Source organism: Pleurodeles waltl, chromosome 5 (assembly GCF_031143425.1).
Source record: "Pleurodeles waltl isolate 20211129_DDA chromosome 5, aPleWal1.hap1.20221129, whole genome shotgun sequence".
Lineage (NCBI taxonomy): Eukaryota > Metazoa > Chordata > Amphibia > Caudata > Salamandridae > Pleurodeles > Pleurodeles waltl.
The window spans coordinates 1591693414-1591718927 of NC_090444.1; the positions used below are offsets into that span (position 1 = coordinate 1591693414).

Sequence of the window (25514 nt, forward strand, 5' to 3'; positions counted from 1 at the left end):
ATGGGGTAAATATGTAAAGAGCACGGTTCATGTACAATATGGTTTGAGAAAGATAGAACATTGGGAGGCAAACTTGAAAATGTATGAGTAAATGGCCAGTCAAGAATTATCATTAGTAACCATACAGCAAAATTGAAGAAGGTAGAGATTTTACAGCAACCTTTCCTATAGTACATTATGAAACAATACTTTAGTTAACCAAGTTTAACTTTCAAAAATGTTTTTTTCAAAAAAATATAATAGTTACCATTAAAACAGAATACAAAATTGATTATATAGCAATAAGTCCCACTGGATGTTATTTTACAGGCAGTGGTCAAGTAGGGACTACACTATTCACTTTTGGACTCCAGAAAAATGTACAGCTAATCCGTTTTCCCAGTTATAATCACTAAAGCATAACAACCATCACAATAAAACAATAATAAAGAGGAGGAGATAGAATTCGTAGTATCCAATTCCTTTGGATTCTACTTAATAACATCCACTTAAAGATGGCCGCCGTGAAGAGATTACTTTATTCATCCTAAACTGGCCGACACGGAAAGAAAACAGTTTAACTTCCGTGTTTCACTGTCTCCTCAGTAACACGAGGATTCGGCGTCCTGGGCGGACGAAAGAGGATGATCCATATTGGGCAGACCGCACTTGCACTAAGTAAGTAGGTAGCAAGTGTTAACTTAGCTTTTTACACAGATTTGATGCACCGGCAAAATGATGTGTACTATTCATCATTTTGTGGCACCTGCAGGTACAGGATCATTATGTATATAAAAAAATCAACATACTTTAAAGATGAGATGAAATATAGATAAGCATCTTTGTGGCCCGGGGTGAGTACTATAAGAGGCATTATTTCTTCCTCGCAGCCCTTGGTAATAGTTCAAAACTTCCGCTATTCTTTAATATTCACTGGGGGCCATGCACAGTTTAAGAGTCCACATTCAATTCTGAGAACAGTGTGGGAGCATGGAATCTTTCTCCAAAGTCACCAATTTAAATATATGTCATAGAGTGATCTTTTTTTGGGTGTTTTTTAAAAAACGGTTGTACCGATTTTCGCTTGTTTTAAATTGTTGCACCAAACTCTTGTGCACTTGGTGTCTATTTTGAGGTGAAGGGTACTATCAGAGTCTGGACTCGATAGTTTATAGTAACAGTATTGTTTGTATCTAATAGGTGTGGCTCTCTCCATTAGTCCTGAAGAGGCCCATAGGTGAAAGGGGCCGAAACGCGTTGACTGCCTTTACATCAAGAGGTTGCAATGAAAAGTGAATTCATCCTTTAAGGATTTTCTAGTACAGTTCTCTTTCTTTCCCTTGATGTGGGGATACAAGTAAAATCGATTGAGGACTGGGATAAGTTAGATTACCACCTTTGATATGCGGATTCTCGGTTGAGTTATAATTGGGCACCGCATGGTTTCATGAATAAAGGAGAGCAATGTTGGACTACCAACCTATGAATACTAATTGACTATTAATTTATGTGCAATGTGGAATAGGTTTTGTTTGTTTTGCTCAATGTTGATAGAAATGTGTGTATTTCTTTATTTTTATTGTATAGATTATCGTAACTGTTGGGAATGGCATAAGTGATTGAATTATTAGCAATTAAATTGCATCACCAATGACAGATGTACAGTCTCATTGTATGTGAAGTAGAGATATTATTTTTTCCTACCAATTAACCATCTTTATTGATAATGGTCACAGACTCAATTTAGCAGCACTTCCCCTTGTGGGAGGCAGAGTGGGCGCTGAGCCCCCCCTTCGGAATTTGACTTTGACCGTGACAGGCAGGAGGCACAGTCCAAGGGGCACTGCGTACTTCCCACCTGCAGCGACTTCCCCCCCATAGCATCTCAGATGGGCCAACGCCGCGGCGGCTGATCAGCAGGACTGTAGCCCACGCCGGGCCTCACAGCAGTGGCCAGGCCTCACACACCCGGCCCCCACCACTGACAACACAGGCTGCCACCATTCACTGCTGCAGCGTGGCAAACAGCGGCAGGTAGGTAATTAACAGTTTGTCATAGCAGCCGTCCTCTGAGCCCCGGGTCCAACATCAGTACGCAGAATGGTGTAACTCATGGTGAGGTGCCACCACCATATTGCAAGACTGCATGTTGGGCTGCAATTCGATTCCCGTAGTTATTACACGTTATGGGCTCTTTGTTGAAGATATCTATGGTAGAGTGGGTTACCGCCAGTGCAAGGCAGAGTCAACTTAGGTGAGATGGGTGCATAGATGCAGGATTATCCACAGATTTGTAGCCTGGTCCACAGAATACGCACTACGGTGTGGACATCTTGTGTCGGACTCTCTAGCTCTACCCTTCTGATAGCAACTTAACTCAGATAAAACAAAGTGAGTGCTTTACTCCTTCAAAACAATAAACATTCAATGCTCTGAAGTAAACATGAGATTCTCTGTATCTCTTTCACTTGTGTGAGAATAAGTGGCTTTACTAGATGCTGCTATGACTCACAGAAAACTTTAGTTTGACACATGTAGTACTCCTTCTGGTTTGTTATGTTACTTTTAAGTCTCTCCTACAGATAGCTTTTAAGCTTTTAGCTGTTGTATATAATTAAAGCTCTGTTGTGAACAACATCAATGCTTTTAGTGAGCTTTGGGTCAATGCATTGCTTCGCACTGGTTGGGTTCCTTCTCATTTGCTTACATCTGAGTGGATGGCTTTCTCCTTTTTATGTCTGTCCCTTCCCTGGAGCATGGCTTCTTTATCATTCTTTGGATTTTATAATTTGTGTCTTTCATAGCTCCACATTAAGTAACATTGTTTTTTTGTTTCTGGGGCTCCCAGGGAGAGTATCTTGTTCTTTTTCTTCCAGGCCTCCAAAAGAGTTCATGTGTTTTCTTGCTCTGCCCTTTGTGTGCTGCATCCCTCTCATGTCACTGGCCTGCCCTCTCTGTGTTGTACACCCATTCAAGCTTGTCTATTACTTCTGTGCTCCTACTTCTTTTTGTTTTGTATTTCATTTTCTTTTTTAAACACCCCTCACCCAGCTCATGTCTGGCACCCTATGCTACTCCAGCCACTTGTCAGCATTACTCCCAGATTCCTCCATCGCCAGTTCCACCATTGTGCCCACCACTCCCCATTGTTTTGTTTTTTTATTCACATTTTTGGGGAGCCCAACAGCTACAATTTGCTGCAGGCCCACTCCTTTCTTCAGACAAACGAGACCCCATTACCGTTGCAACTCAACTTCCCATTATGACTGATGAATGAACCTTGACTTCATGGCCTGACATCACCACTGTTGAAATCACTGCTACCATGAAGACCATCCACTCGGGAGCCACATCTGACCCTTGGCTTCACCATGCCTTCAGAAAAAGACTCCTACCATCAGTGAATCCCTAACACCCATCTTTAATGCTTCCATTGGCTCAGCCACATTCCTGGACACCTGGAAACATGCCACTGTTATGCCCCTGCTCAAGGAACCATCTGCTGACCCAGTCACCCATCCCCCTCCTACCATACCCAACAGAGGTCTTAGAGAAACTAATCAGCCTACTCCTCACCGTCCACTTCAGCAAACACCGACTGCTCCTCGATGCCACGCAGCCTGAAGTCAGGTCCAACCGCAGTACAGAAACAGCACTCTTTGCCACCACAGATGACATCCGCATAATCCTTGACAGGGGAGACATGGCAGCCCTCTTTCTCCTGGACCTCTCTGCAGCATTTGATATATCACATCCCATCCTCTTCAAGTACCTGCATGAGAGTGGCATCCAACGTCCCGACGTCCACTGTATCTGCTCCTTCTTAATGGATAGAACACTGTCAGACCGGCACCTTACCCCTTGGAAGCCTGCAAATGCATCTGTGGAACTATGCAAGGTTTATCACTCAGCCCCACCCACTTCAATGCAATCATGATCCCTCTGCCCAATGTCATCTGTGCATACAACTTCACAAGAAACAGGTTCACCACCTGCATATCGAAAGTCACTAACTGTATGAGAGCCTACTGTCTCAATATCAACATTGACAAGACAGAAGTAGTGATCTTTTACAAGAACATCTCACCATGGTAATCTAACGGAGGGGGGTAGCCAAACTCAGAGCCACAACCAGAACTAACGCCAGGCACCTCAGAATAATCATTAACAGTAAATTGAACATGACTGCACAAGTCAGTGCTATCACTGCATCCTGCTTCCACACTCTGAAGATGCTGAGGAAGAAAAACTATCAATCATGCCCTAGTCACCAGCAAGTTGACTTTGGGAATACCCTCTACAACAGGATTACCAAGCAACTCACCTGAGGACTACAGAGCATTCAGGAATCAGCAACTAGATGCACCCTAAACCTCCCTGTACTTTAGAGAATTTGACTTGTCTTTTAATTTACCACCCCCAAATGGATGTCCGTCATTTTGGGACAGTAATTTAAATCAAAACTAAATGGCTGCTATGTCATGAAACATGTACATGCAAGCCTAGTTGTGCATGGGCATGAATGCATCATCATGCTGGGCTGCTGTAGTCTCATGATGCGTATCTGCACATGCATGATGATGTATGCATGCCTATCACATGCTTTTTGCAATGCTGTTTAGCATTGCCAAACAACCACTTTTTTCTTTTTGTCAGTGTGCAACAGTATCAAAAAGCAGTGGCAAAGCCAAAAGGTAGGATAATGCCGTTAAAAATTGGGACCAACAGGCTTTGTCAGTGCTTGTCTCTCTGTGCCTCTGTTTCACATACTGAATATTTAAACAGGTGGCAAGTTACTGGTGAACAGTTGCCCTCAAATATAACATGGAAAATGTAGTGCACAGCAGTCACTGTATTCACATTTTTTATAGTATTAGCTCATGAAATTCAAACGCAGTTAGTGCTGGACATCCCTTTATGGACATATGTTTTCTATTATACCAGCCTGCAATGCAGCCATTGTTACAGAAAGGAGGAGTCTCATACTCCCAGTTATTTGGAATAAGCCTCGTCTTAGTATCGCCAAGAAATTATAGTAAAAAAGTACTACAACATAATACCCTAAACTTGGATAACAATAATAATCAACAGAGGCAGACAAAATAACTTTCCAGCCACACAAATATGCCTGTAGCCTAAGTTCAACAGTGGTCCCACAGTGGTTGAGCTCTGTTCTTTATCACCAATGCACTGAGGGACATCCACATCAGAAGTGCTACACCATATACTGTGACGTTACTGTTCACGCAAAAGGAGGATAGGACAATATTTGTTCAGCATGAGTTCCAGTATCAGCGGCTTCCAGAAAAAGAAGAAATTATAGGTTATTGTAACCATAAAAAAATCAAGGAAGCAGAGGGCTGGACAGATGCGTATCCCAAAAAGCAAAGGAAGTGCACACAGGGCCAAACTTTGAGCAGGTACAGTGATCTGCCCTGGCGCGCTGTGCTTCTTCCAGTCCTGGCAGAGCACACAATGAGTGCCGCTGAGTGCAGACATCACACTCCATAGACCATAGTGTTACTGTTGATGTGCCAAAGACAAAAGGGCTAAAGCAGGTTTTTCTCGTCTTCTAAGTAAATACCTTCAGTGCTGACTGGGCCATTGGACATGCTCCTCTCTTCCAGAGGGAAAGAAGCTGAAAACACAGGTTGTTTGACGTAGCCCAAAGTGGCTTTGAAATCAAACCTCAAGATTACTTCTCTGGGGCCAAGTCATGATGGGCTTTAATAGCGCAGAGCCACCCCCACTGTTTTATGCACCTACAGGGTGCAAAGTGGATTAATTTAACCCAATATTACTCCGTTAGGGCCAGATGTACAGCCCTGAGTTTTGTGATTCGCAATTTGTGACTCGTTTGCGAGCCACAAAACATTATGTACAACAGTGCACTTTACACTGTTTGCGATTTGCAATGGGGTCGCAAATGACCTACCTCATGAAAATTCATGAGGTAGGTCGCAATTTGCGACCCCATTGGGAATGCCCGCCCTCCCATGGATGGTGGCCTGCTGGAGACAGCAGACCACCATCTCTGTGACTGCTTTTAAATAAAGCATTTTTTTTTTAAATGCAGCTCGTTTTCCTTAAAGGAAAACGAGATGCATTTTTAAAAAAAATAAGTGTTCTTTTAATTTTTTCAGAGCAGGCAGTGGTCCGTGAGACAACTGTCTACTCTTAAAAAATATTTTTGCTGCCATTCGCAAAGGGGAAGGGATCCTTCCCCTTTGCGAATGGGTTACCCACCAGTTTGAAACTGGTGCTGACTGCAATTGTTTTGTGACCACATTCACAGTCATAAAACAATGCTACATTGTGCTGTGGCTCACAATTAGGAAGGGAGCGTCCCTTCCTAATTGCGACTCGCAAACCTATTTTGCGATTCGGTAAACAGATTACTGAATCACAAAATAGGGTCTGTACATACCAAAATCTTTTTTTCCTGTCGCAAATGGTCCGAATCTGCGAATCAGGTCGTTTGCGACAGGAAAAATGGTATGAACATGTGCCCCTTAGTCCTATCTTTTCAGATAGCCGAGCTCAGAACCAGAAAGAGGCAAACATTTCCGAGCTGTACTATCTGAAAATAAAGCACTAATGAAATATTGGGTTGAATTAATTCAGTTTACACCCTGCAGGTGGAAATAATTGTTATTAAAGCCCATCGTGATACGACCCCAGGTGTCACAAAAAGAACAAAGAAACAGAGCGAGTTCCACCAGGGTGAAAGCTAATAAATTAAATGGCCACCCTTTTAAGGCGAGGCTGCCCATAGATCTGTCCTTTGAGCCACCATATCCACTGCTGGGTGAACATCTCAGCTACCCCTTCTCAGTAACTGTACATATGGCAATCTATAAAGCATGAGAATAATTCTCAAAAACAAAATTATAGTGCTAGTTATTTTCATCTTAAATTAATCATCTTTCTATATTGTTCTTCATAGCATTCATATAACATACAAAGCCCTACTGATTTAGGCAAAAGGTTCATACTGGGCATTATAGAAAGATAATAATTAAATATGACCAGCACTGCCAATCTAAACACAATCATAGTACATCTGGCTGCATCTGAGGCTGATATTGCAAACCTCAGCGTGCATTTTTTTAAACGAAGTGTTGGATGTTAACTCCTCCTCATAGAGGAGTCAGGTGTTCAGTAAAAAAAAAGAAAAATGGAGGGTGGTATTGGTGTAAATTAATATTGTCATGGAAAGAATTTATAGAAAATCTACAGATGTCGCACACATTGAAGTTAAGACAAACAAAGGCCCTGAGCCTACATATATTTTTCAGTTATTTATTTATGTATTTATTTAGCGTTTTGCATAGGTCATACTAAATTCAGGATTTATCGCCTAATGCTTCACAAAAATAAGTGGGAGAAAACAATGACAAAAACGTACAAAATATAAAGTGGATCATATTACCAGAACTTAGGGAGCCTTGTAACAACAAAAGTAAAATATACATACAATGGCAGAGGCGAATCCCTAAGGAGAGCAATATCAGCACAGATCACCACAGGATTACAAGGAGCGTAATAGTAAGATATTAATCTTTAAAAATTCTTTTGTTTCTACCATTCTAAAAACCTTGTTATTATTCGGGTATTCATTTTCCTCATTCAAATATGTTAAAAATAAAAAAAATTGCCACATAAGTTGTATGCTTCATTGCACAAAGACTTCGCTCTATTTCTACCTACATGCATTATTGTGGTACATAAAATCACCGTCAGCATGCTAATGCCCACGGTAAGTCCCATCCCTCCTCCTTTTCTGTTTTACACTCCCCAAAACATCAGGCCCAAACCAGATTTCCCACTACCATGGATCACCACACTCCATCACAGGTGCTGAACCATACTGCATTTCTATAAACATCATTGCGTCCTTAAATCAACCACCAGTCATCGTATCTAGTGCCATAGACTGAACATCAATCAAACCTCTAGTCCCACATTATACCTCTAATAAACTCTCAGTATCATTCTATCTAGGGAATGCTTGCTCATTCTATAATAAAACTATGTAATGTTAACACATTCTGCAACAAAACATCATTGGTCATTGACTTCTTTGATTCTCACATCCCTTCATTACATTTAACTCCCTTCACTGAGACCTAACTTGAAGCAAGGACTCAACCATACTATTTTCACTGCCCACTGACCATACCACTTTTTCCCCACATACCCACCGCATTCATAAATGAGAGGTAGTCGGTCACTCCTGTGGGAACAAAACTGTACCCCAAAATTTAGACACCCCATTATTTACCTAATTCTCCCACAGGCTACTGGATCAGAGAAGGTTTTAAACCTCAATTTCAAGAGCCAATGAGTGCCTACATTATGACACCACCAAAATTCAGATTTTCCTAGCTTTAGTAAAGGAAAGTCTAGATTTTATTAAAGATACGGAGGCGAGTATTATGCTTTCCTTTCTTGCTTTAATTCAAATAGCAGCCAAGATGAAGAAAATAAAAACTACACATCCCATAAACATATGGAAGAAAGAAACAAATGATGTCATATCAAGGCAACCAATAATAAACGAGTATGCATAATAACTATCTTCACTACGAACAGCAAGTCCTCTTTTCTTGCAAGAGCAGGTCAAAACTGACGAAATAAAGGGATAATAACCACAATAATGGAAAAGGCCATTAATAATGAGAAAAGGTCTTTAGCAAAGTCCAGAGAAGAGAATCGGAAATCACAGTTCCTGGATAACATGAACCGATGAACTTGAGGAGCGTCCGAAGGAGCAACTTCTCGAAGCAGACTAGAACATCTAGGAGCATTATCTTCAGGATGAAGTAGCAGGTGCAGGAGAGACCGGCACTGTAAAAGAAAGGGAGGGTTAATAAAAGCGGTGGGATAATACTCGCCTCCGTATCTTTAATAAAATCTAGACTTTCCTTTACTAAAGCTAGGAAAATCTGAATTTTATTACAAGAACGGAGGCTCCTATTATGCTTGTTTAAAGCATATTAACAACTGAATCAACCACCGAAGTAATAGGCTTGCAATAAAAAGTTCTAAACGTGGTAACAGAAGACCAATCTGCAGATCTAAGAATGTCCTCCAAGCGAGCTCCAGTGCTAAGGGCTTTAGAAGCCATGGCACCTCTGGTAGAATGTGCTCCGAAAGTGTTCGTATCAATGCCTGCAAGAGACATAACCCACCTAACCCAACGAGCTAGAGTGGGAGAGGAGACCGGTTTATGAGGTCTAGCAAAGGAAATCAACAACTGGGAAGAGGAGGACGTTCTTAAATCTGCAGTTCTAGCAATATAACTTTTTAAACAGTTCCCAACACATAATTTAGGATGCAAAGGAAAATACGGGTAATGAACTATTGAAATATGAGTCTTAGTTCTTCTATGTACTCTAAAAGACACATTGGAAGGAGAGAACTGGACGGAAGAAACGTCAAGAGCTCTCACATCAGAAACACGCTTCAAGGAAACCAAACATAACAACATAGTCAATTTTGCAGAAAGAGACTTCAAAGAAAGTAAATCATTATCAAGCCAAGAATTGAAAAGATTCAAAACCAAATTGACGTCCCATAAATGTGTATATTTAGGAGCAGGGGGCTTAGAAAATCTTACTCCCTTTAAAAGACGACACACCAAAGGGTGTTCTCCAATCGGCCTTCCATCAATACGAACGTGTTCCGCAGAAATGGCTGATCTATAAGTATTTACCGTTCTATAAGCTTTCCCTTGAGAGGCAAGAGATGCTAAAAAATTTATAATTAGAATTATATCGGCTGAAACGGGATTTGAATTCCTGTCCAGACACCAGCCACACCAGACCATCCAAGCGGACCTGTAGGCCTTGGAAGTTCCTGGGGCCCAAGAGTGACGGATATATTGGGCAGCCTCCTCCGAAATTCCTGGGGTTCTCCAGGCTGACCCGAAACCTTCCACGCTACCAGGGTTAAAGAATGATTGAGAACCAACTCGTGAGGATGACCCTCCGGGTTGAGAAGTAGGTCCGGAAAAGAAGGAATTCGGATCGGAAGGTCTATTGATAATTCCAGAACCGAAGGGAACCAAGGCTGAGTTTGCCAGAAGGGGGTTATCAAAACTAGTGAAGCATACTGACGACGCACCTGAGCCAAAACTCTGGCAATCATAACGAACGGAGGAAAGGCATAATTGAGATGGGGAGACCAGTCTTGGAGAAAAGCGTCGGTACCCAGAGCTTGAGGGTCCGGTCTCCAGCTGTAAAAAGTAGGGAGCTGCGTATTTAGACGTGAAGCGAACAGGTCTATCGACATGACCCCGAACTTTGACGAAAGTTTGTCGAAAACTGAGGGGTGAAGACGCCAATCGCTGGAATCTTTTAGGTAACGGGAGCACCAGTCCGCTATGGTATTCAGCTTCCCTGGAAGGTATTGTGCTGTGACAGACAATTTTCTGGGAAGACAAAACTCCCAAAAACTTTTGGCTAGATCGGCCAGGGCTTTGGATCTCGTTCCCCCTAGATGATTTATATATTTTACGGAGGAAATGTTGTCCATCTTTAGGAGAATAGAACAACCTACTTTGTCTTTCGCGAAGGTCCTCAGGGCAAAGGAACCTGCAAGCATCTCTAAACAATTGATATGCAAGGCAGACTCCCTCTCTGACCATACGCCTCCAGTCGAGACGTTGCCACATCTTGCGCCCCAACCTGTCCGACTTACATCGGATTCTAATACTAGATCTGGGGACGAAGAGAAAATCGCTCTTCCGTTCCAGGCCTCCAGATGATCGAGCCACCATTGTATCTCTGCGCGAGAATCTTGATCTAACTGAACCACATCCGAATACTGCATGCCTTTGCGAAGATGATGAATCTTTAATCTTTGCAGAGCTCTGTAATGCAATGGGCCTGGAAAGATGGCCTGAATGGAGGAAGCTAAAAGTCCTAATATCCTTGCTAGAGAACGTAGAGAAAGATAGGCAAGATCGAGGATCTGACGTAGCTCGTGTTTTATACGAGACACCTTCTGTTGAGGAAGAGACAGGGACGAGGTTTTGGAATCTATGAGGAAACCTAGAAACTCCACTTGAGTCGAGGGGCACAGGGAAGATTTTTCCATGTTCACCAGAAAACCAAGGGAATGTAATAGCTGAAGGGCAATGTGTAAATGTTGCAACAGAGACTCTTTGCTCTGGGCCATTATGAGAAAATCGTCCAGATAGACGATCAATCTTATTCCCTGAGCTCTCAAAGAAGCTACCACTGGCTTCATCACCTTTGTGAAGCACCAAGGAGCCGAAGCCAGTCCGAAAGGAAGGGCTTTGAATTGGAAAATCGAATCCTCCCATTGAAACTGTAGAAATTTCCTGTAAGAGGGATGAATAGGAATCGCAAAATAAGCGTCCTGCAGATCCAGTCGAACAAACCAATCGCCCTCCAACAGAATGTCTCTGAGTTGTAAGATCGTTTCCATTTTGAAATGATTGTGGACCACGAAATTGTTGAACAATTTTAAATTTATTACAGGGCGAAATTTCTTGTTCTTTTTGTGGACCAAAAAGATGGTGCTGAGAAAACCCGAAGGGTGTAGGCAGGTTTCTTCTATTACATTTTTTGTTATTAAAGATAAAGGGCCTGATTCTAACTTTGGAGGACGGTGTTAAACCGTCCCAAAAGTGGCGGATATACCACCTACCGTATTACGAGTCCATTATATCCTATGGAACTCGTAATACGGTAGGTGGTATATCCGCCACTTTTGGGACGGTTTAACACCGTCCTCCAAAGTTAGAATCAGGCCCAAAATCTCTAACTTCATTAAACGAGATTGTTCGAGGGAAAACCTTAGAGGATTTGGAGGGGAAATCTGATAGGGAAACTGGTAAAGATCTATGCAATACCCTTGAATGGTTTGAAGAACCCAAGGATCCGCGGTAATACGACCCCAATTTGGAAGAAAAAGAGCTAACCGACCACCCACGGGAAGATGGCCAAAATTTAAATTCCTTACCTGAGACCTGTCCTCCTCTTTGGCGGTAGCCCCTGTTTCTGAAACCTCTCCCTCTTTGGGGATAGAACTGGGGCTTGAACTCTGAAGAGTAGTAGGAAGAGCCTCAGAAATTTCCACCACGGGAGGCGAAGCGGGCGGTAAAGCGGCTCCTTCCTTCACCGGCCCTGCCAAAAACCCTAGAGTTGAACATTTTCTTCATTGAAAATTGCGCCTTTTCCAACGTTTGAAAAGTAGAAACGTATCTACCAAGTTCTTTAATAAATGTATCACCAAAGAGAAATCCATTAGCCTGTTGCAAAACTGCCCAATTTTGGTTCAATCTTTAATAGTAGGCTTTTACGCCTCTCTTGAGATATAGCCGTATTAGCGTTTCCCAATAAACATATCGCACGTTGGGCCCAATTAGATAAAATTTCAGGATCAACTTGCGATCCCTCCAACCTGGCATCCTCAACCAAATCCAAAATCCTGGTCAGAGGACCAACCAAATCCAACAATTTGTCTTGGCACATTGACCAAGCACGGTCAACACCCTTTTTTGGATCTTTTCCAAATTTAGAGAAAAATAGTACTATATTAGGGTCTATAATAGGTGTGGCCGTAATGCTAGACTGAAGAGAGGGACGAGGGCATTCCGAACGTAATTTATTTCTTGTGGCTTTGTCCAAAGAATGCCTTAAATGACATGCCACATACTCCGCCACGTGATCAGACGGGAACCATTCCGTGGAGTTTGGATGATGAATTAACGTTGGATCAAACATTGGTTCCCCCAAAGCATCCAAGACTGTAATGTCATTAATCGTTGGAGTACTTGAATCAGAAAGAGAAGTTTTTTGCCTCTTCTCCGAAGGCCCTTGCCAGAAGTCATCAGAACTCTGGAAACCATCATTATCATCCCCATCATCCATATCGTCATCAGTATCCCTCAGCTGAACAATATTCAGAGGAGAGGGACCCATATCCACCGTTGTAGACTCCTTACGGGGGGAAGGACCAGCCAACTGGGGAGATTCATCAATCGTTTGTAACTTTGAAAAATTGCGCTTTTTTCCTTTCCCAGGTTCCGAAGTACTAGAAGTTTGAGGGGAGAATTTTTTAAAAGATAATTCAAATTTTTTAGTCATTTGTAACATGGAAGAAGATACAGCTTGTTGAACTGTATTCTGAATAAAGGAATTTAAATCAGCGCGTAAATCATCCAATTGAACTTCACTGGACGAATCATCCACTTTTTTAGCCATTCGGAACAATAATAAAAAACTGAGGATACCAGGTAATTTATTTAACTAAATTTGTCTTTGTTTCAATGAAATAAGTTAAAATAAACTAGCATACATGGGGTTAAACTGAGCAACACGGTGGGCGTGAGGAGAAAGGGGTGTGCCCAGGCAGAAGCAACCAGTAAAAGTTTGGGGCGTGGCAGGCCAAACCTCCTGAGACGGAAGGAGAAGAGAAAACCTCCTCGAAAGACGCGAGGAACAAAGCACACTCGACCGAGGGCTCCGAAGAAGCGTCTCTAAAAGAAGCTGAAGACGCGAGGGAGCAACGGAAGAAACACGGCAAAACGGCTCCGAGGTAAGCGCGAACTGAACGCTTACCTCAGGAGCACCGCGGGAGAACCGAACGTTCGCCGATAAAATTCCCACCAAATAGGCAAATTTTTAAAAATCAAGGAACATATGGAGACACAGAAAAATAAGCGGAAAACAGTACAATATCAGCGACATAAAAAACAATATGAATATATGTATATATAAATGAGAAAACACGAAAAGAATATAAGGCTGAGGTAATAGAACTTATCTTGACTGCGAGCAGCAAGAAAAGAGGACTTGCTGTTCGTAGTGAAGATAGTTATTATGCATACTCGTTTATTATTGGTTGCCTTGATATGACATCATTTGTTTCTTTCTTCCATATGTTTATGGGATGTGTAGTTTTTATTTTCTTCATCTTGGCTGCTATTTGAATTAAAGCAAGAAAGGAAAGCATAATAGGAGCCTCCGTTCTTGTAATAAAATCGTTAACTTAGCAGAATAGACAATTTTGAGATACTAATTGACCCCATTCAATAATTGGGTTCTAAATTACTGTTTTTACCGGCGTATAAGACGACCCCCTACTTTTCCTGTTAAAACATAGGGTTTGGGCTTTACCCACCGTATAAGACTACCCCACTTCCAATGCACACCAAATAAAAATTAAAACACATCAGATTTGATTTTAATATGGTAATTTTAATTCAAATGCTTATGACATGCAGGTACTTCGTAGGAAAACTGTCACTTATAAACATAAGGCTGTTTGTCATCAAACATGTAAACATAAAACAGTGCAAGTGGATTAAACTTTTCCTAATTCAATTCTAAAGCTGAAACAAAGGATAAGACAATAAAACAATGGGAACTGCCATGCTGTTTGTTTTCTAAGCTGTCAACCAAACTGGAACTGATGTTGATAGGAGGAAGATAAACAATAGAGAGAGAGCAAGAGCCAGGCAAGTCCCTGGCGAGTCAGCAACGCCCATCATAACTCCAAGCTATTTTTACAGGATTTGCTGGCGTGACCGTTTCCCTTTAAAAGCCTTCAAAATCCTCCTGTTCGTCATCTGATATCATAAGTACATCAATAACATCTTGTGATACATTTGTAAGGCAGTCATCGTATGGATCTAATTCCGTATCAGATGGTGTGGTCTCAGCTTCGGCTTTCTCTTCATCTTTCCACAAGTAATCGTCCTCCATACCATCTAATGAATTTGATATGCCACACTTCTTGAAAGACTTGATTACTGTTTCTGCATCAATATCATTCCAGGCTTTTATGACAAACTTGCACAAAACATCCAACTGTGGAGTACGCATGTTTCCTCCTTTTGTGAATTACTTTTCGCTGCTAACCATCCACTCATTCCACTGTTCTCGAATGCGATCTTTAATTGGCTTGTTTAGGCACACATCCAGTGGCTGTACCAACTATGTCAATCCTGCAGGAATAACAGCCACATCTGTGTTTATTCTTGCCAGCCTTTGCATGGTGCTGGGAGTTAAATGAGCCCTGAACAGATCCCACACCAGTAGACTACGTTTTTTAATAAGTCCATCTGGTTGCCTGCTCCATACATTATCAAGCCATAGCTTTACCCCTTCTTCATCCATCCAGCCTTTTTCATTCACATGTACAAAACAACCAACCGGAAACTTGAGTTTCGGCATTGTTTTTCTTTTAAAAATAAACATTGGTCTCAGTGTGGCGCCATCAGCTGTGCATGCTAGTACCACTGTAAAACTGGACTTCTCATGTCCTGTTGTTTTAATTAAAATACTTTTTTCACCTTTTAGATGGACAGTTTTATTTCCAACCATATCAAAATTCATTGGAGTTTCATCCATATTTCCGATACTACTTAACGCATAGCCATGTTTATTGCGCTGTTTTATTACGTATCGATGGAAACTATTTACTTTGGCATCAAGATCTGCAGGTAATTTTTGTGCAATTTTCGTCTTTTGCCTCAGTACCAGGTTATGCCTTTTGAAGAATCTAGTACACCAGGATACAGTGGCCTTAGATCTGTTGCTGTGATCTGGGTTAGATTTGGCCCACTGAGGTGCAAACAAACGTATTTTATTTCGTGTCACTACATAACCGCTTTGGCGATGCTCATTCACCATGTCTGTTACATGTTTTTCGAGTTCTGACCAATGTGGGGTGCCTCTTCTTAATGGACACTTAACCCTTGGCATACTCCTAATGCTTTTTCATTTGCTTTCCAGTCCCGAACCACCTTTTCTGTTACTCCATATTGTCTTGCAGCAGCACAGTTATTATGTTCCATGGCAAAGTTTACAACTTTAAGTTTGAAACTGGCTTAATATTTATTTCTTCTTGCTGGTGGAGCCATGATGGGGTCTTGACTGTTAGCCATTTGTATACTGTACTGTATGTACTGGTGCTGTACTGTATGAACCGGTACAGATACTTGTGCTGTACTGTATTCACCACCACATGCATCTGCTCACCAGATAGACTGCCTTCCCTCAGAATCGCCAATCCCAGTATACAACAACCAGCCAATCACGGCAAGCGATGCATATCCTGTGAACACTGCATACAAAGTCCGCTTGGATTGGGTGAGTCAGCTCTCCCTCCCTGCCTGCCCAGCCCTCCCTGTCTCCAAGACAATCCGAGCGGTAGTACACAATGTGAGTACGCATGAGAGAAGGGAGAGGGGGTGGTTGGCTGGGATACAGCGCACGGTGGCTTAGCCAGAGGGCACCTGTCCCTAAAGTTTAAAAATGCCGTATACTAGCTTATAAAATGGCCCCCGGCGTATAAGATGACCCCTGACTTTTGAGAAGATTTTCGTGGTTTAAAAAGTCGTCTTTTACGCCGGAAAATACGGTAATAAGAGTTAGGGGCTTTTGTTACAAATTCGAAATAGGGGATATAGAATAATTGCTATGAATTCTCTCAAGAGGAAACTTATACAGAGTATATAAAATCAGAAATTATTTTAAGTCTGAAATGAACAGCACGACCAGAAAGAAATTGGGTAACATCTCTAGTAGAATTAGAAAGTTTTATGAATCTCTTGCTCGCCCTCAAAGTCAAAGGTTTTTAGTAAAAAATTCTTGCATGGAATATTAGCAATACCGCACACTCATTGTGGTATGAGTAAAAGTATACTTTCTTTAGCAAATGAGAAGAAAAGAAAATTAAACGTCATTATCTTAACACATAAGCACCATTCTTATTCATTAAATAATTATTCGACACCCTCTATGCTAGTGTTATCCCAGGAACCTACAAATTCCCACAAGCCATGCTCTTCCAATGATTGAAGTTCACAAGAGATATTAGTTATGTTTGTTGTTTATGAGTTAATAAAAGGACTGCTATCAGGTATCAGTTAAGCCTATCTTAACTTTCAGTACCTTAAAATACCACCTCCCTTCGTAAGAAGGATATCTAGCGCTAAACAGTTTTGCATTTAATTCCAAATTAATTTGAGTTATTGCTTGCTTAAGGCAAGTCTATCCACTGATGCAGATAAGCGTCTAATTTCCACATAGTTCATTGTCACATGTATATGGGGGAATAATAGCACCCAATTTATCTAAAACTACCTACCCAAATCTACATTTCACTCGCCTCAAACCAACTGCATCTTCACCTCCACTCATATGATAAACTCTAGGAAACACTAAAGCAAGATAGCAAGATCCAATTCAATTACAATGCAAATTTTAAAGATATTAGGTAAGTGCCAAAACCAGTTAGTACATATGCATGAATGGCAATAACTAACTACTGGAGCTCTGCCGGTGAACTGGCATTAAAGCTACCACTGCACGATTAACCAAGACACTAAGGGCCAGATGTAGCAACGTTTTGCGAGTCGCTAATGGCCCGATTCGCTATTTGCGACTGCAAAATCCAAAATGGGATGCAAAAATCCCATTACCGAAATGCAAATAGCAATGCGACCCATTACCGACTCGCAAAAATTGCGACCTGATTTTGCGACCCGCAAATAGGAAGTCGCAAATTGCGAGTCGCAAACCATATGCAAAAGCCAGTCGCAAATTGCGACTAGTCGCAAAAAGCCCATTTTACACATCCCAATTACCACTGATTCAGAGCAGGTGGTAACCAGATCCAAAGTATAAAAGGAGACCCAGAAGGAATCTGGGTGACTCAAAATGGCTGAACTGTACGTGATAGCATGGAGGAGGAGAGTCCAGGCCAGCAGAGGAGGAGGAGGCAGAGACAGGAGAGGATATTCCGAGATAGGCAGACACTATTTCAACAAACTGAGGAGGAGATATATGACAAATATAGACTGAGCAGTGCTGCAATCTTAGAATTAATTGAACTACTGATTCCTCAGCTTGAACGAAAGACAATGCGCGGCAGCGCCATCCCTACACATGTGCAAGTGCTATGCTCACTGCACCTCTTGGCCTCGGGTAGCTATCAGGGGGTGATTGGTGTGGCAGGTGTGGTATCCCAAAGTGCACTCTCACGATTCTTAGCTCTTTCCTAGATGCCATACTCACACACATGTCCAGATATATATACCTTCCTAGGAATGAGGCAGAAATCAACAGCACCAAGTTGGAGTTCTACAGAATTGCCAACTTCCCCCATGTAATAGGGTGTGTGGACGGAACACATATACAAATTTGCCCTCCTGCAAATCTGGAATGTGTGTTCCACAATAGGAAATGTACCCACTCAATAAACATCCAGGTGACGCCCATAATGTCATTACTGACATTGTAGCTAAATATCCAGTGAGTACACATGACTCATACATATTCAGGCACAGTGGGATACACCACCGCATAGAACGTGGGGAGTTTGGAGACGGATATCTATTAGGTATTGCTGACTACACCCTGAAGCCATACATACAGGTCACTTTGTAAAGCATTCATGCCCTGCTAAATTTGGCTTTTTTGTCAAACAGGTGACTGTGCATATGCCCTGAGACCATGGATACTCACCCCGTACCTAACACCTGGCAATCAGAACGAGAGGCGATATAACACTGCACATCGGCAGACCAAAACGTTAGTGGAGAGGACCTTTGGCTTGTTAAAGGCAAGATTCAGATGCCTCCACAAAAGTGGAGGTGCGCTCCAGTATGCCCAGAAACAGCATGCAAGATTGTTGCCGCCTGTGCCATCCTACACAACATTGCCACCAGAGGTGGGCTACATCTCACCCCTGAAGACACAGACACGGAGGATGAGGAGCAAGAGCTACCACACCGACAGCCTGGGGATAGAAGCATCGCAAATGAGGGCAGACAAAGACGGAACCACATTGCAACCCAATACTTTGGCAGGTACGTGGCAACCGTCACCACACTCACTAATGTCAGACACACATAGGTCAGTTATGTAGTGAAACAAATAAAACCTTTTTATTTCTAAACTATGTGAAAGAAAGATTACTGCTGTATGTCACAGTCTGGAATTGTCAGTTTACAGTACAGTCTGGTGGTCACACCCTCCTAGTGCGGCCACCATGGCTCATCCCTGGTGGGTCTCCTGACCCCTGCCGTGCACTGCTACTCCGTAGCACACAGGACTCGCTGGCAGACACACTACTAATGGTTGACCCCTCCTCGCTGTCCTGAGGGGTCTCCCCTGTGCCCCTTGCAGCCTGCCTGCTCTCCATAAGGTCCACCGCATGGCTGATGCGGCCAAGTCCTCGCACCACATCCCCTGCGAAGTGGCCAAGTTCCACCTGGAGGCTGACTGTACGCCTTGACAGGCATGTTGTATTTGTGGCAAGACGCCCAATAGATGCTGCCAGTCGGTCAAAGCGTGCAGCAGTGTGGCGCTCCCTGTGCCTTGCATGTGCTCTGTCTGCCACAAGTTCAGTCACCAAATGTTGAATGGCCTGTGTTAAGTCCCCCAGATGTTGACTCATACGGTTGAACTGACTGTCCACATTTGCCATCCCATTTGTCATTGTGGTCTGTAGTGTATTGAGGGTTCTGCTGATGGACCTTAATTGTCTGTTTTGCAGGCGCTGACCCTGAATGAGCGATGCCTCCAGGCCCGCAAACTCTGCTCCTCCTACATCTTCCTGGGGCACCGACTGAACTCTGCGCCGGTGTCTGCGCACCGGTCCAGCTGCTGGCTCTGTGCGCCTCTCTGTGGGGCTGGGCCCTGGTGTCATTTCTGCTGCCCCCATGTCCTGCGTTTGCTTCTCAATGGACCCTGGTGGTGTTCTGCTGGGCCCTGCAATGTCACTGGCAGTTTCCTGCAGTGGGTCTGGCCCATGTTCTTCTCCCTGCCTTATGATGCTGCTGGGGGTGTCTTGTGGGAGACCTGTGGGACATAGGGGATACACTGTCAGTCTCGCACATCTGTTTTATGTCTCATAATAAACATTTGCCTATATTTGGACTACTGTACTACATTGCCCATAATGCACTATTCTAGAGGTTGCTAGACCGGAATGGGGCTAGTCTGGTGGTGCCTGCTGCTGTGTACTGGGATAGTGTGTATACTGCATTTGTGGGTGTCAAAGCATATCTCATGGTACTCACGTTTTGATGTCACAGGCGCTGAACTGTCTAGTTCTCCCATGCCCAGTACGGCCTCTGGCTCCAGTGTCTGCTTCACCATGCTTTCTAGGGCTGTGGGTGGTGGGACGGTGGATGGGCCTCCTCCGGTGCCCCTCATACCCCTCATGCGCTCCGCAACCCTCTCCTTGGTCCTGGAGCGCAGGTCATACCACCATTTGCGGATTTCCTCGAGGGTGTGGTGGCTCACCCCTATGGCATTGATCTTATCCTGTATCTGCTGCCATAATCTTTTCTTCTGAGTGTCTGTGACACTCATAGCTGCCTTTCCAAAAAAGTTCATCATGGTGCAGGCAGCATTCTTCTGTCAGTACCTCCAACTGCTTGTCAGAAAATTTCATTTTCCTCCTTCTGCCAGCACTGCCTGTCTCCTCCATGGTTGCTGCAGCTCCTTTCCCCTGGGTGTGGCTCAGCAGTTTGAAATGGGTGTGGTCCTCCCTCCTCCCAGGTCTATTTGATGACTTCCTGGTTCTGATGTCATCACCAAGAGCCAGGAAGTGGGTTTCCCAACTGTTTTGCTGCACCTGCAGGTAATTTGCGAGTCAGTTGCAATTTGCAACACCCTTCTCGCAAATTACGATCTCGCTTTTAGCGAGGTCGCAAATTGTGACCTCGCTAAAAGCGAAGGTCGCAAATTGCGGTGCGACACCTCTGCGTATCGCGAGTCTTTCTTGCATTTGATTTTGCGAGTCGGAAATAGCAATTCGCATGGAGTCACTATTTCCGAATCGCAAAATGTTTCCTACCTACATCTGGCCCTAACACAGCAACTTGCTTAAATGCAGCAGAGACAAATGGATAAAAAGACTTCTCTTAAATGTTTTAATGAACTATCATTAACAGTGCATAAGTGAAAAGAGTGGGTTCTCCAACCCACTCAAACTTTTACAAAGATAACAGCCATATGTAATCAGTCAGTTTGCAATGTACTGAGAATAACTATTAGTTAATGCCCAGTGATTCAGTGGGAGTGTTGCTTATTTTAAAGTTGTTAGTGTTCTCATTTGTTGTGCATGCACATACATGGCAATCCTTCCAGTTGTATTCTTCAAGAGGTAGAAGTCTGGAGGAGAATCAAGGGTAAATCCAGCCCAGGCTACGTGATTACTAGTTGGAGGTCTTTAGTTATTTTGTCCCATTCCCACATTCCCTTTGGTGATCTTCCTAGAAAGCAGTATTTCTGCTCCCTTGGCACTGAGAGTAGAGGACAGACTGTCTTCATTCATTTCTTCTGCTGGGCCGGAAACACAGGTCATTCTAAAGTTTGTGTAACTTGGCTTCTGACAGATTGCCAAGCCCACTTACTTACCCAGCCTGAGGGATGGACGCCATCCATGTCTTGACCACTATTTTAGAGACAGACACAAGTCTGAAACTAGAGGTGTTGGCTTTGCGAGCAGAGAGTCAGAAGCTAAGGAAAGAATTGGGGTCAGTTCGAAGAGAAGTGTCAAGTCTGTCCCGCAAGCGTAAACCAGACAATGATACAGGTGGGAGGAACTTGAGACCATGGACATTACTACCACCCTTAATGACTTCAGGAACATCTTCAAATCAAGCTACCACATCATCTCCCATGGGTGGTGGAGCCCAGGGAGCTGGAACACATTCACCCTGACAGGTTAAAGCACCCTTCGTACCACCTGCTTCTGCTCATTCCATTCATGTGGTCTACCCGCCACAGATCCCGTTAGTCCCTCCTGAGCATTTTTATAGAGATTCTTCTATAACTAGTGTAAGCAGCATTCCTTGTGTAAACCAACGGCATTCTCTAATGAGCAAACCAAAACCACATATGTGATGTCCACCTTAGGGGGAACGTGGCCAGTTGGTAAATCTCACTAGTAGAGCAAGACTATACATTATTGCTCGAATTCTCAACATTTTGTAAGGAAATTAGGAAATTGTTTAACTGAAAAGCACCTGCATGTCATTGAAAGAGAGTTTCTATTGTATGTTATGTGATAAGTCCAGAAGGATTAAAAATGAATAGCGGAGAATTATCAGCAATACCTCACTGGACCTCCCTGACTAGTGTCAAGCCTTACAAAGCTTTTGGGGGTTGCAATCTTTTACATGCGCTTTATCAAGGATTTCTTAGGAATAGTCGAATCCACCACTCAACTCCTGAGAATGGGTGTTCTGTTTTTGTGGACAAGAGAGGAAGAAAAGGCCTTCCAAAAGTTTAAAAGACAGTTTTTACACATGCCTGTTCTCAAGTTCTCTGACACCCAGAAGTGAGCCTACTGTTTGTGCTAGAAGATGACGTATCTTGCTTTGCAATGGGAGGGATTCTCTCTCAAAGACAACCAGAAACCGGACAACTACACCCAGTGGCTAAGCATTCCTAGAAGTTCACACCTTGTGAAAAGAACTATAGCAACATTGAGATAGAACTATTGGTGACCAAGCACCATTAGAAGAATGATGTAATTATCTATAGGGGCCAAGCATACGATTTAAAAATATTCGACTACCGAAACCTGCAGTTTTAAAACATTTCCAGGGCACTCACTCAACTATGTTGGTCCTAATTCTTTTCAGACTTTGATTTTGTAATAAAATATTGTCCTGAGCTGTAGAATGGGAAGGCTGATGCCATTTCAAGGTCCAATGTCCTGACTGATGAGATCAGTAAACTAGAATCAACTCAAGGACCCTTATTTATCTTGTCGAGGATAGCCACAGAAGCGAATACGCTGGCCTTTATAATACAGTCAGAGGACATCTGAACCACCCTTTAGGAAAAAGTAAAACGTATTGATACCAAAGCATGGGTGTAAGAAGACACAGGTAACAGACTTTACAAGGGAAACCTATCATACCATCATAACATCTCTTTTACTTACCTAACACCATGTTGTAACAGGAGGTCTTGGGATGTGTACATGATTCAATTTGGGGTGGACATGTTGGATTCACAAAACAACAGCAGCTGTCCAATGGTACTTTTGGTGGCCTACCCTACACCAAGATATTAAGGAATATGTAAATATCTGTGCAATTAGTGCTAAAGGAAAAGCTGAACACAAGAAACCAGACTGATTTTTTTGGCCTATTCCAGTACTACCAAGCCCTTGGCACACAGTGCTGAGAAATTCATTGTTGAAATGCCATGTAGTGAGGGGAACATGATCATCCTTGTGACAATAGATCATTTGACAAAAATGGGACATTTTATCGCTTTACCCAAATTACCAACAGCCGCTGATTTAGTACACATGTTTTCACGGGGCATCATCCGAATATGTAAGATTACGTAGTATTCCTAGAACTTTGATAACAGATCAAGGGACCCAATTCACTTTACACTTTTGGCAGAAGTTGTGTGAATACTTGCATGTAGATGCTAGGTGATCAACAAGTTACCATCCACAGACAGATGTGAAAACTGAGCAACTAACTCAAACATTCGAACAGTACCTTAGATGTTTGGCGATCCAAGAAAGAGAGGACTGAAACACAAATTTATGGTTGTCAGAACACACCACACTAGGGTACTCTCCTTTTCATTGTACAAATGTATTTCATGCTAACATCCTCCCTTTTGACTGGCCTGTTTCTTTCCAACATTCTTCGATGCAAGGACATCATGGAGACCTTCACAGCATCCTGCAAGTGACCAAAACACAATTAGAGAGGGCCCAACACAAGCAAGTTTTTTGCAGACAGAAAGCTGTCTACTGAGCCCCTTACCAAATTGGAGATAAGGTTTGGGTAACCACCAAACATTTTGCCATAAAAGGAGACCAAAAATTAAAACCTAAGTTCATAGACCCTTACACTATCACAAAAGTAATTTTCTCTGTGGCAGTACGACTGTCGTTACCTCCCGCCTTATGAATATTGCCATTGCTTCATGTGTCACTACTCAAACCCTACCATTGTGAAACCCACCTAGACAAACCACCTATTCCAGTGGAAATTAAAGGAGAACTCAAACATGAAGCGAGGCAGATACTACATTCCAAGCTCATGCAAGGCCAAGTGTATTATCTAGTCGATTTGAAGGGGCTTGACCAGAAAAGAGATCCTGGAAGCCAGCTTCCCATCACCGAGCTCCCAGGCTTCTATGCAAATTCCATAGCTAACATCCTTCATAACATGGACAACTGCTGAGACTGCGTTCTTTAAAGGAGGGAACTGTCATCGGCACCTGGTGGTACACTCCACCCTCCCTTCCCATAAGGCAGAAGATCCAGTATGTATCCTGCAAATGAAAAGGTTGGGTACTTAAACTCCACATATAGTGGTGCAGAGATATGGAAGCTGGGTCTGAGGTTTAGGATTAGAAGAATTGTTGAACACCTATGTTTGATTTTGGTAGCAAGATTTCCAACTTAACTTGCCTCACTTAATGTATAATTCAGTGAAACTCTGTAAGAAACTGGAACTGAATGTTCCAAAGAATCCTCCAACAACCAGCAAAGGCCCTTCCTGTTGTGAAAGTCATGCAAGACGAAGGACCTCTCTGCGACCAGCTTGAGAACTGGCAGGGTATAAAAAATCACTCCCATCAACCACTCCCTTGCTAGGCAATTTGAGCCTGGGAGGAAGACGGTCCATTGCACCTCTCCTGGAACCGTCTGGCTATTAATTGGCTCAACTTACTTTGATTTTTCTGATGAAGCTGTGCACTCCCGTAATCCTCTGTTGCACCGGATGCTGAAGGTTGTTCCTGAGAGTTCACTGGAAGAAACCTAGAAAAAAAGATGATAAAAGATACTATTGAAAACCCATGAGAGCATTTGCGCCCATTGCATTGATTAACTACTAGAGCTCTGTGCTTGAACTGGCATTACCTTTACTAATCATGATTTACCAAGACACTAAAGCAACAACTTACTGAATAACGATTATCTAAGACAATAAAGCAACAACTTGCTTGAATGCAGCAAATACAAATGGAAAAAGGTCTTTCCTTAATGTTGTACAAATTATCATGAACCGTTCAAAAGGGAAAAGGAGATTTGAGCAAAAGCTACAACCCACTACAACTTGTATAAAGCTAACAGCCATATGTGCTCAGTGAGTTTGCAATGTACCTAAAATAACTATTAGTACGTGACCAGTGATGGAGTGGGAGGGTTGCTTATTTGAAAGATGTTAATGTTCTCTTTTGTTGTGCAGGCATATAGGTGATATTCCTAGTCGCATGACACAAGAGTTAGAAGTCTGGTGTCAAATCAAGGGTAAATACAACCCAGTCCAATTAATTACTAGTTGTCTATCTTTTGGTATTTTGTCTCATTCCCCCTTTTCTTTGGTGACCACTCTAGCGAGCAGTATTTTTACTCCCTTGGTGGAGCACAGAGGGGAGTGGATAGACTGCCTTCATCCTATGCTTCTGTTGAGCTGGAAACAATCTTTAGGGCAAGTGCCTGTGACTTGGCTTCTCACTTTGATGCAACCAGTAGGCCATCAACATAATGTA

The 25514-nt window shown here is 42.8% G+C and overlaps 1 protein-coding gene across 1 annotated transcript; it reads left to right on the forward strand.

Annotated features, from left to right (window-relative positions):
- The first annotated feature begins 580 nt into the window (after positions 1–580).
- On the forward strand, positions 581–19887 carry LOC138297410 (putative nuclease HARBI1). The gene is made up of 3 exons (XM_069236775.1): positions 581–657; positions 18452–18832; positions 19522–19887. The coding sequence occupies exons 1-3, from the start codon at positions 624–626 to the stop codon at positions 19536–19538; spliced, it is 432 nt and encodes a 143-aa protein (XP_069092876.1). The 5' UTR covers positions 581–623; the 3' UTR covers positions 19539–19887.
- The last annotated feature ends 5627 nt before the right edge of the window (positions 19888–25514 follow it).

Excerpts from the sequence above, each read along its gene's own strand:
- LOC138297410 (XM_069236775.1), top strand. The coding sequence starts at position 624 with ATGATCCATATTGGGCAGACCGCACTTGCACTAA. Across the intron at positions 658-18,451 it reads GCAGACCGCACTTGCACTAA|GTGACTGTGCATATGCCCTG; the intron begins GTAAGTAGGTAG and ends TTTGTCAAACAG.